Source organism: Bombina bombina, chromosome 6, assembly GCF_027579735.1.
Source record: "Bombina bombina isolate aBomBom1 chromosome 6, aBomBom1.pri, whole genome shotgun sequence".
Taxonomy (NCBI): Eukaryota; Metazoa; Chordata; class Amphibia; order Anura; family Bombinatoridae; genus Bombina; species Bombina bombina.
The window spans coordinates 731,241,664-731,254,348 of record NC_069504.1 but is presented as its reverse complement, the minus strand read 5'-3'; the positions used below and the strand labels follow the sequence as shown (position 1 = coordinate 731,254,348).

General features: G+C 41.9%; 1 protein-coding gene across 3 annotated transcripts in view; it reads left to right on the top strand.

The window, feature by feature from the left end:
* Nucleotides 1-12,685, top strand: part of LOC128663560 (patatin-like phospholipase domain-containing protein 6) — a 453,640-nt gene that overhangs the window by 300,402 nt on the left and 140,553 nt on the right. For 2 of the 3 annotated variants that reach the window (XM_053717939.1, XM_053717938.1), the window contains exons 16-18: nucleotides 7,081-7,212; nucleotides 7,972-8,092; nucleotides 9,335-9,448. In XM_053717939.1, coding sequence (XP_053573914.1) covers nucleotides 7,081-7,212; nucleotides 7,972-8,092; nucleotides 9,335-9,448 — 367 coding nt within the window. The remainder of the gene's footprint in view (nucleotides 1-7,080; nucleotides 7,213-7,971; nucleotides 8,093-9,334; nucleotides 9,449-12,685) is intronic. The other variant, XM_053717940.1, reaches the window with a different exon arrangement.

The window sequence follows — 12,685 nt, the reverse complement described above, 5'->3', positions numbered from 1 at the left end:
TGCCAAGGTTGCTGACCCCTGCTTTAGGCTACAGCTTTAGTTTGATAATACAAAGAACACGTTCAAGCATTTTGTGTTTTCAAGTATTTCTACTTTAATGTTTGTGTGTATCCTTCTTAATCCTTCTTTCCTATTCCCTTTTGTCCAGTTATATATTTCTCTTGTTAAGTGTATCCAGTCCACGGATCATCCATTACTTGTGGGATATTCTCCTTCCCAACAGGAAGTTGCAAGAGGATCACCCACAGCAGAGCTGCTATATAGCTCCTCCCCTCACTGCCATATCCAGTCATTCTCTTGCAACTCTCAACAAAGATGGACGTAGTAAGAGGAGAGTGGTGTATTATAGTTAGTTTTTTAACTTCAATCAAAAGTTTGTTATTTTTAAATGGTACCGGAGTGTACTGTTTCATCTCAGGCAGCATTAGAAGAAGAATCTGCCTGTGATTTCTATGATCTTAGCAGAAGTAACTAAGATCCACTGCCGTTCTCACATATTCTGAGGAGTGAGGTAACTTCAGAGGGGGAATGGCGTGCAGGTTTTCCTGCAATAAGGTATGTGCAGTTAATATATTTCTAGGGATGGAATTTGCTAGAAAAATGCTGCTGATACCGGATTAATGTAAGTTAAGCCTTAAATGCAGTGATAGCGACTGGTATCAGGCTTATTAACAGAGATACATACTCTTATAAAAGTGTAATATAAAACGTTTGCTGGCATGTTAATCGTTTTTATATATGTTTGGTGACAAAACTTATTGGGGCCTAGTTTTTTTCCACATGGCTGGTTTGATTTTTGCCTAGAAACAGTTCCTGAGGCTTTCCACTGTTGCAATATGAGTGGGAAGGGCCTATTTTAGTGCTTTTCTGTGCAGATAAAAATACTGACAGAGACATTCAGCTTCCCTCTGCATGATACAGGACATCTCTGAAGGGCTCGAAAGGCTTCAAAGTCGTGTTTGAGGAGGGTAACAATCACAGTAGACTGTGGCAGTCGTTGTGACTGTGTTTAAAAAACGTTTTTGTCATTTATTATTCTGTTTTTGTTATTAAGGGGTTAATCATCCATTTGCAAGTGGGTGCAATGCTCTGCTGACTTGTTACATACACTGTAAAAATTTTGTTAGTGTAACTGCCTTTTTTCACTGTTATTTCAAATTTTGTCAAAATTTGTTTCTCTTAAAGGCACAGTAACGTTTTTTATATTGCTTGTTAACTTGCTTTAAAGTGTTTTCCAAGCTTGCTAGTCTCATTGGTAGTCTGTACAAACATGTCTGAAACAGAGGATACTTGTTCATTATGTTTAAAAGCCATGGTGGAGCCCCATAGGAGAATGTGTACTAAATGTATTGATTTCACCTTAAACAGTAAAGATCAGTCTTTATCTATAAAAGAATTGTCACCAGAGGGGTCTGTCGAGGGGGAAGTTATGCCGACTAACTCTCCCCACGTGTCGGACCCTTCGCCTCCCGCTCAAGGGACGCACGCTAATATGGCGCCAAGTACATCAGGGACGCCCATAGCGATTACTTTGCAGGACATGGCTGCAATCATGAATAATACCCAGTCAGAGGTATTATCCAGATTTAAGAGCAAGTTTTCTCTGTGAAAAAAATCACAAAAAGACAAAGGCGCCTCCTAGTGTAATACAGTTGGTGAAAGAGATTTGATAGGTAATCAAAAAGGTACTCACAAGTGGAGCAGCACCCAATTGTGCTAAATCAAACAGACTGGGATCTCACAGTGTCCCAGCTCACTGACACTGCAAGGAAACTGGTTTCTCCAATGTCTTGCCGGACTGACAGAGCTCAGACTCTCACAAAGAGGTTTACATAAAACCAAATTTTATTAATAAAATAAAAATCTCAGTGTCTCATGACACTAGATATTAAAAGAACAAGCAACGCGTTTCTCAGACTGCTGTCTGTTTCATCAGGCTTCCCTTATTATCCAGATTGCCTGAATTGAGAGGCAAGCGCGATAGCTCTGGGGTTAGACGAGATACAGAGCGCGTAGATGCTGAAAGAGCCATGTCTGATACTGCGTCACAATATGCAGAACCTGAGGACGGAGAGCTTCAGTCTGTGGGTGACGTCTCTGAATCGGGGAGACCTGATTCAGAGATTTCTAATTTTAAATTTAAGCTTGAGAACCTCCGTGTATTGCTTGGGGAGGTATTAGCTGCTCTTAATGACTGTGACACAATTGCAGTGCCAGAGAAATTGTGTAGGCTGGATAAATACTTTGCAGTGCCGGTGAGTACTGATGTTTTTCCAATACCTAAAAGGCTTACAGAAATTATTAGTAAGGAGTGGGATAGGCCCGGTGTGCCCTTTTCCCCACCTCCTATATTCAGAAAAATGTTTCCAATAGATGCTACTACACGGGACTTATAGCAGACTGTCCCTAAGGTGGAGGGAGCAGTTTCTACTTTAGCAAAGCGTACCACTATCCCGGTTGAGGACAGTTGTGCTTTTTCAGATCCAATGGATAAAAAATTAGAGGGTTACCTTAAGAAAATGTTTATTCAACAAGGTTTTATTTTACAGCCCCTTGCACGCATTGCGCCTGTCACTGCTGCGGCGGCATTCTGGTTTGAGGCCCTGGAAGAGGCCATCCATACAGCTCCATTGACTGAAATTGTTGACAAGCTTAGAACTCTTAAGCTAGCTAACTCATTTGTTTCTGATGCCATTGTTCATTTGACTAAACTAACGGCTAAGAATTTCAGATTCGCCATCCAGGCGCGTAGGGCGCTATGGCTCAAATCCTGGTCAGCTGATGTGACTTCAAAGTCTAAATTACTCAACATTCCTTTCAAGGGGCAGACCTTATTCGGGCCTGGTTTGAAAGAAATTATTGCTGACATTACTGGAGGTAAGGGTCATACCCTTCCTCAGGACAGGGCCAAATCAAAGGCCAAACAGTCTAATTTTCGTGCCTTTCAAAATTTCAAGGCAGGTGCAGCATCAACTTCCTCTGCTTCAAAACAAGAGGGAACTTTTGCTCAATCCAAGCAGGCCTGGAAACCTAACCAGTCCTGGAACAAGGGCAAGCAGGCCAGAAAGCCTGCTGCTGCCTCTAAGACAGCATGAAGGAGCGGCCCCCTATCCGACAACGGATCTAGTAGGGGGCAGACTCTCTCTCTTCGCCCAGGCGTGGGCAAGAGCTGTTCAGGATCTCTGGGAGTTGGAGATCATATCTCAGGGATATCTTCTGGACTTCAAAGCTTCTCCTCCACAAGGGAGATTTCACCTTTCAAGATTATCTGCAAACCAGATAAAGAAAGAGGCATTCCTAAGCTGCGTACAAGATCTCCTTGTAATGGGAGTGATCCATCCAGTTCCGCGGACGGAACAAGGACAGGGGTTTTATTCAAATCTGCTTGTGGTTCCCAAAAAAGAGGGAACCTTCAGACCAATTTTGGATTTAAAGATCCTAAACAAATTCCTCAGAGTTCCGTCATTCAAGATGGAAACTATTCTAACCATTTTACCCATGATCCAAGAGGGTCAGTACATGACCACAGTGGACTTAAAGGATGCCTACCTTCACATTCCGATTCACAAGAATCATCATCAGTTCCTGAGGTTTGCCTTTCTAGACAGGCATTACCAATTTGTAGCTCTTCCATTCGGGTTGGCTACAGCCCCAAGAATTTTTACAAAGGTTCTGGGCTCACTTCTGGCGGTCCTAAGACCGCGAGGCATAGCGGTGGCTCCTTACCTGGAGGATATTCTGATACAGGCGTCAAGCTTTCAAATTGCCAAATCTCATACAGAGATAGTTCTGGCATTCCTGAGGTCGCATGGGTGGAAAGTGAACGAAGAAAAGAGTTCTCTATCTCCTCTCACGAGGGTTTCCTTCCTAGGGACTCTAATAGATTCTGTAGAAATGAAAATTTACCTGACGGAGTCCAGGTTATCAAAACTTCTAAATGCTTGCCGTGTTCTTCACTCCATTCCGCGCCCCACGGTGGCTCAGTGCATGGAAGTAATCGGCTTAATGGTAGCGGCGATGGACATAGTGCCATTCGCACGCCTGCATCTCAGACCGCTGCAATTATGCATGCTCAGTCAGTGGAATGGGGATTACACAGATTTGTCCCCTCTACTAAATCTGGATCAGGAAACCAGAAATTCTCTTCTCTGGTGGTTATCTCGGGCCCATTTGTCCAAGGGTATGACCTTTCGCAGACCAGATTGGACAATTGTAACAACAGATGCCAGCCTTCTAGGTTGGGGTGCAGTCTGGAACTCCCTGAAGGCTCAGGGTTCATGGACTCAGGAGGAGAAACTCCTCCCAATAAATATTCTGGAGTTAAGAGCAATATTCAATGCTCTTCTGGCTTGGCTTCAGCTAGCAACACTGAGGTTCATCAGATTTCAGTCGGACAACATCACGACTGTGGCTTACATCAACCATCAAGGGGGAACCAGGAGTTCTCTAGCGATGTCAGAAGTCTCCAAGATAATTCGCTGGGCAGAGACTCACTCTTGCCACCTGTCAGCGATCCATATCCCAGGTGTAGAGAACTGGGAGGCGGATTTTCTAAGTCGTCAGACTTTTCATCCGGGGGAATGGGAACTCCATCCGTAGGTGTTTGCTCAATTGGTTCTCCGTTGGGGCAAGCCAGAATTGGATCTCATGGCGTCTCGCCAGAACGCCAAGCTTCCTTGTTACGGATCCAGGTCCAGGGACCCAGAAGCGGCACTGATAGATGCTCTAGCAGCGCCTTGGTTCTTAAACCTGGCTTATTTGTTTCCATCGTTTCCTCTGCTCCCTCGTCTGATTGCCAAAATCAAACAGGAAAGAGCATCAGTGATATTGATAGCGCCTGCGTGGCCACGCAGGACCTGGTATGCAGACCTAGTGGACATGTCATCCTTTCCACCATGGACTCTGCCTCTGAGACAAGACCTTCTAATACAAGGTCCTTTCAATCATCCGAATCTACTTTCTCTGAGACTGACTGCATGGAGATTGAACGCTTGATCCTATCAAAGCTTGGCTTCTCCGAGTCAGTAATTGATACCTTAATACAGGCACGAAAGCCTGTCACCAGGAAAATTTACCACAAGATATGGCGTAAATATCTTCATTGGTGTGAATCCAAGAATTACTCATGGAGTAGGGTTAGGATTCCTAGGATATTGTCCTTCCTCCAAGAGGGTTTAGACAAAGGATTATCAGATAGTTCTTTAAAGGGACAGATTTCTGCTCTTTCTATTCTTTTACACAAGCGTCTGGCAGAAGTTCCAGACGTTCAGGCATTTTGTCAGGCTTTAGTTAGAATTAAGCCTGTGTTTAAACCTGTTGCTCCTCTATGGAGCTTAAACTTGGTTCTTAAAGTTCTTCAAGGGGTTCCGTTTGAACCCCTTCATTCTATTGATATCAAACTTCTTTCATGGAAAGTTCTTTTTCTGATGGCTATTTCCTCGGCTCGAAGAGTCTCGGAGTTATCTGCCTTACATTGTGATTCTCCTTATCTGATCTTTCATTCAGATAAAGTTGTTCTGCGTACAAAACCTGGGTTTTTACCTAAGGTGGTTTCTAACAAGAATATCAATCAAGAGATTGTTGTTCCATCATTATGTCCTAATCCTTCTTCAAAGAAGGAACGTCTTTTGCATAATCTAGACGTAGTCCGTTCCTTGAAGTTTTACTTACAGGCTACTAAAGATTTTCGCCAAACATCTAACCTGTTTGTTGTTTACTCTGGACAGAGGAGAGGTCAGAAGGCCTCGGCAACCTCTCTTTCTTTTTGGCTTCGGAGTATAATCCGTTTAGCCTATGAGACTGCTGGACAGCAGCCTCCTGAAAGGATTACAGCTCATTCTACTAGAGCTCTGGCTTCCACCTGGGCCTTTAAAAATGAGCCCTCTGTTGAACAGATTTGCAAGGCTGCAACTTGGTCTTCCCTTCCTACTTTTTCCAAATTTTACAAATTTGATACTTTTGCTTCTTCGGAGGCTGTTTTTGGGAGAAAGGTTCTACAGGCAGTGGTTCCTTCCGTTTAAGTTCCTGCCTTGTCCCTCCCATCATCCGTGTACTTTAGCTTTTCTATTGGTATCCCACAAGTAATGGATGATCCGTGGACTGGATACACTTAACAAGAGAAAACATAATTTATGCTTACCTGATAAATTTATTTCTCTTGTAGTGTATCCAGTCCACGGCCCGCCCTGTCCTTTTAAGGCAGGTCTAAATTTAATTAAACTTCAGTCACCACTGCACCCTATGGTTTCTCCTTTCTCGGCTTGTTTCGGTCGAATGACTGGATATGGCAGTGAGGGGAGGAGCTATATAGCAGCTCTGCTGTGGGTGATCCTCTTGCAACTTCCTGTTGGGAAGGAGAATATCCCACAAGTAATGGATGATCCGTGGACTGGATACACTTAAAAAGAGAAAACATAATTTATGCTTACCTGATAAATTTATTTCTCTTGTAGTGTATCCAGTCCACGGCCCACCCTGTCCTTTTCAGGCAGGTCTAAATTTTAATTAAACTACAGTCACCACTGCACCCTATGGTTTCTCCTTTCTCTGCTTGTTTCGGTCGAATGACTGGATATGGCAGTGAGGGGAGGAGCTATATAGCAGCTCTGCTGTGGGTGATCCTCTTGCAACTTCCTGTTGGGAAGGAGAATATCCCACAAGTAATGGATGATCCGTGGACTGGATACACTTAACAAGAGAAAACATAATTTATGCTTACCTGATAAATTTATTTCTCTTGTAGTGTATCCAGTCCACGGCCCGCCTTGTCCTTTTCAGGCAGGTCTAAATTTTAATTAAACTACAGTCACCACTGCACCCTATGGTTTCTCCTTTCTCGGCTTGTTTCGGTCGAATGACTGGATATGGCAGTGAGGGGAGGAGTTATATAGCAGCTCTGCTGTGGGTGATCCTCTTGCAACTTCCTGTTGGGAAGGAGAATATCCCACAAGTAATGGATGATCCGTGGACTGGATACACTACAAGAGAAATAAATTTATCAGGTAAGCATAAATTATGTTTTTCAGTAAAACTCGTTTCAAAAAGATGTCCGTAACTATTTTGTTTCCACATGTGTATCAGGATTCTACGCTTGCACCCACAAGTCCTTCTGTCTGTAGCGCACTCTGTGGCTTGTCGGGTCTCAGCATTTGTACGGCAAGTGGATTTTGCTATTGACTGGATGCATGTAGAAGCTGGAAGAGACCTATACAGGTGAGATGTGCTAACAGAGTGGGCACAATCATTTTAACAACACTGTGATTTGGAACAACAAATATTAACTTTTGAATACATTCTGTCTTCTTATTCCTTTCCTCAAAGGGGCATGAAACCCACAATTTTTCTTTTATGATTCAGATAGAGCACTGTTTTTCAAACCTGTCCTTGGGACTCCCCAACAGGCCAGATTTTCAGCATTACCTTGGATGAGAGCAGGTAAAATAGCCATGTTTGCTAATCATCTGATTATTTCACCTGTGCTCCAGTTTAGATATCCTCAAAATCTGTCCTGTTAGGGAGGCATGAGGACAGGTTTGAAAACCAGTGAGATAGAGTGTACAATTGTAAACAACTTTCCATTTTACTTCTAATTTGCTTAATTCTCATGGTATTGTTTGTTGAAGGAGCAGCAATGCATTACTGGTATTAGCTAGCTGAACAACCCAGATAAGTCAATGACTTATCAGCAGCTAACTACCTACCAGTAGTGCATGGCAGCTCATGAGCCTACCTAGGTATTCTTGTCAACAAAGGGTACCAAGGCAATAATGCAGATTAGATAGTTGATGTAAATTGGAAAGTGGTTTTAAATTGCATGCTCTATCTGAATCATTACTGACCCTTAAACATTATCATCGTTGGTCTTTATTTCATATATTGCCTAAAACTATCCCAATTTCTATTATCTGTCCTTTACATTTTCTAGGTTTAAATTACCACACCGCTTTATCTTCTTCTTTTAATTTCCACTAGAAAGGGAGACCCCTCAGACTGCACATATATCGCTCTGAATGGACGTCTTCGCTCCGTCATCGAACATTCGAATGAAAAGTCTGTAGCGATGGAGCATGGACGGGGTGAACTAATTGGAGTGGTAAGAGCAGAGCATTGTGGGCATTCTTTTGATTCATTTCATTATTTTTCATTTTATGGACTTTAAATAACCTTATAGGGGACCTAAAGCTGCAATAGGAAAGTCCTCTTAATAGTGGTGTATTTAGGGTTTGTGCTGCCCCCATGTGTAAGTTTGTGTGTATGTACTTAGAGGAGTTAGTTACATTTCCATAAGCTACAGTGGTTAATGTTCATGGTTAAGGCATCCTGGCAGCATTATTAATTTGTATTTCTTCACAATGCTTTGTCTGTCATTTATCTCCCTTGCCCTGGTTGTCAGCTTCAATATTAACCATATCCTCTATACCCAGTTGTAATGACCTTTCCTCCCCAAATAACCTGTGCAAACACATGGCTGAACCTATGCTTCAAGTGGAGCCAAGGCAGCAGGGCCACAGATCAGGAGCTCCAGATGGTGGGAAGGGGAAGTAGATATGCAGAACCACTACACTGAAGCTCCACCATCTACTGACATCAGACAGAAATTGCTCCATACATTCTAATTAGTGTTAATGGAATTCTCCTGCATTCTGTTTTTTGCTAATCATAATTACTGCATGTTACCCACAAAAAACTTAGCCCCCAGAAATGCTGCCCTACCTAAAGTGCTGCCATAGGCATGTGCCAAGCTGACCTAGATATAAATATCCTCATGGCTCTCATGCTTAAGAACTTCTTAATACAGTATTACTTGTCTATAACTATGTCTATAAATGTATAACAAAGCCAGTGATTGGTGGCTATGTACATACCTCACTCACAATTGGTCATCAGCCTTGTTCTGCTCAGGATCAGAAGTACATTCCTGAGTTGACTTTCAATATGTCTTTTACCCCTTTTGACAAGCTAAACACATAGTTAATGGCAAACAATAGTGCAATAACTAAAATCTCTAAACAATAGAACATTTTCTTATTGCAATTGAATGTTTCTTTAAGGCGCTTTTGCAATTGCTTATTTTCATATTCTTTCATTTATTTCTTCAAAGGTTTATCTAAAAACAATACAAATATATCATTATTCACTCCCTGTAACCATTTCTCTATTCCTTTCTTCCTAACAGCAATTCTTTTTTTATCAGATATTTTATCGGAATAATTCTACATTATCACTGTAACCATTTCTCTGTTTCCCATTCTTATTTACTACCATTATTTTTTCTATCATACATTTTGTATCCATAATGCTGTACATGTCCTTATAAGAATATATACCAATTAAGGTGGAGGCACTGACCCACAGACCGAGAGCTACGTCTGTCCATGCTGTACGAGACTCTGAGCTGGCAAAATTACCAGAGGGAACGCTAAACTACATCAAAAAGAGATACCCTCAGGTAACCGTGCAGTATCCACTATTAATACTGTCCCTTTAAATAGTTTATATTATTAGAGAGACAGTACTTTGCCATGAAAAAAACAGGTAGTTTATACATACTAGAAGAATTTACCAGTGAGATGTCACAATGTGGAGTTATAAATGTAGTTTTGCAGTAGATGTGTTCACTATACAATTTGAAATTAAAGAGACATTTCATTCAAAATGTAAATCTTTATATAATGCTAATTAAGGAACATTGGCACAAGCTGTGGCAAGATAACAATTGAGCAATAATTTTTATACATATTCATTGTAGAATTATCAACACTACTGTTACAGTCAATACTGATCAAAATATTGGTGGTAAAAAATACAGTCATTTACAAGTAGCAGGCAGTTTATAGCAGCTGCCGTTGCTTCTTTGATGGAAAAGTTAAACATATTTATTTCCTGTTTTACTGCCCAGAAGCTATCCATTCTAATCCGTCAGTTTGATTACACAAGCACAAAGCTACCATAAAACCTTTATCACCTGACTCAAAACTAAAAGTCATGAACAACAAAAGGGAAACCTTTCCATTTCTAAACCTGACATTTCTCTCACATTCTTGTGGAAGCATATTCAGTTATAGTGGATGCATTTTACTTTTCTGTCCCTTTAAATATAAGGATATTTTAACTATGATAAGAAGACATTAATGGGATATGAAGCCCAAAAATGTTCTTTTCTGATTCCACTTCTATTATATGCTTTGTTCCTATGGTATTCTTTGTTGAAGAGATACCTAGGTAGGTATAAATAAAAAGAGAGAAGAGCTCAACCTGGGAACAAACAACAGCATAATAGCTTGTTCTATGGCTAGTTACCACCCAAGAAGCAGCCTCTTTTTGCTCAACATGTGCCTTTCACAGAGAAGAACTTTCCTGTAGCATATCAGTCTGATCCTGACTTCACAGTACAGTACAGCCCAGAAATACCAGGCAATCCCTCTCTGAACGAGAGAAACAGCAAAACCCCAGACGTACGTTTCAGCCTATCGTGGGCCTCGTCAGTGAGGTACAGCCATATTCCCTCTAGGCACACTGAGCAACGGGTCCACATCTGGATTCCCGCATCACACTTAGGGATAATTCCCTAAGAGTCATAATTTGCATAAATTAAAAGAGAGAAGCGCTCAACCTGTACTGTTAAGTCAGGATCAGACTGATATGCTACAGGAAAGTTCTTCTCTGTGAAAGGTACACGTTGAGCAAAAAGAGGCTGCTTCTTGGGTGGTAACTAGCCATAGAACAAGCTATTATGCTATTGTTTGTTCCCAGGTTGAACGCTTCTTTCTCTTTATTTATACCTAGGTAGGTATCTGGAACGCTACATGGTAGGAAATAGTGCTGCTATCTAGTGCTCTTGCAAATGGATAACATTCTTGCAAAACTGCTGCTCCAGACACCTGCATGCTGCTGAGCTTATGCCTCTGCTTTTCAACAAAAGATGCCAAGAAAATGAAGAAATATTGATTATAAAATTAAATGAGAGACTTGCTTAAAATTGCATGCTCTATCTGAACCATGAAAAAAAAAATGTGGCTTACAGATCCTTTTCAATATGGGTACTCTTCCTGCATCAGTTCAGCTGTTACCAATTTAGAGTTCAGCAGGGTGAGTTGGAATTCTGGACTAAAGTGCTTTGTTATTTTGCACAAATAGAACATTATGGGCTAGATTACGAGTGGAGCGCTATTTATCGCTTGCGTGTTAACTCCGCTAAAAGTAAGTGTTTTGCACGCGTTGGGTATAGCTCGTATTACAAATTGAAAGTAAAAAGTTTTTGCTGGGGCGTAGCCAACAGCCAAGGAGAACGGTCGCATCTGGCCTGTGCTCTAGCTATGGATGGCATATAAAAAATAAAAAAATAAAGCCAATTCACCACTTATAATACATGCCCTTTTTAATCATAGACAAAGAAGAGGGTGGTACAACCCTTGATCTATTTTTTGGGATCAAGCAGCCTATATAACCTCCATATGAAGACGCTGATATTTGGGGCCTAGGCGATCTCCACGTGGGCAGTAGCTGGTAGTTAGCTGAGTTCCTACGGGTGCTGCACTTTACAGTTATGTCAGTGATCTAAGGAGCTTTCACAGCTTAAGGCGATCCAGAAGTCTAACTCCCATACACTACCAGCCACTTCTGTGCCTCTGTCAGACTAAATTAGCCTTCTGCAACAACATGGAGAACTCCCACGATGCAGTATGCCCGACAGGCACTCTGAGGCTAATTATATCTCTCCTGAAGGATATGTCCACTCGTTTAGACCAGCATCATGTGTGTAGCCGCTCTACCGACTGCAGTCAGTTCACCCTCCCTACCATCAGCTGAACCCTACTTTGCTAACGGCCCATTGGGTGTCCTGTGGAACAGGCAAATACAGCAGGAAGAACATGAGGTCTCAAGGGAGAATTTGTGGTTAGAGGATGTGGCTCAACCTACCGCACATGCTGTAAACAACCCAGCAGAGCCAGAGAAGCTACGGAGACCTGCAGCAACAGAAGCGTCATTGAAAATGGCTGAAACATGTCGGGAGCCATTACTAAAAAAAACACACACATTCTCTTCCAAGTATGAAGCTGATCAGACGCAGTGCGCAGTGGCAATTTCCTTGGGACCGAGTGGTTAAGATGGTGGCAGAGTTCCGGAAAACTAATCTCTGTGGTCCCTACTGAACGGATGGGGGACCCTTTTGACCCAGGTGGATGGTTACCCTTCTATCCTCCCTATGTGCCCACATGGCGCATACGAGAGACGCCAGCACAGTGGCCCGTTAAATCATATACAGAACTGAGCCTCTTGGTCTACGCTGTTCTTCCTCTCTGTTCAGGAACCTAACGATAGCTAATATATTTGCACTTAGCTAGTTTTTTATGAGCCAGCTGTCCGTAGGTAACGTAGCCTTAGAGCTGGACAGCCCATCAGTCCCTATAACTGCCTTCCTGACATAAGGTGACTAGCCTCAATTCACATGAAAATATAGTTCATGCTGCTTATTTAGTGCTGTAGTATTTGCAGAGAATGTGTTTCTTATGTTATCTTTAAAATTCTAAAGGATACACTTAACTCAATCTCCTGGAATATTTGGAACTGGTGAGGAGATAGTTCCATTTTGATGTCGGCGTATACTAATATCTATCTCTGTATGCCAACAGACTTATATAATTGTCTAAAAAAGGTCAATATCTTGCACCATATTGCTTTATTT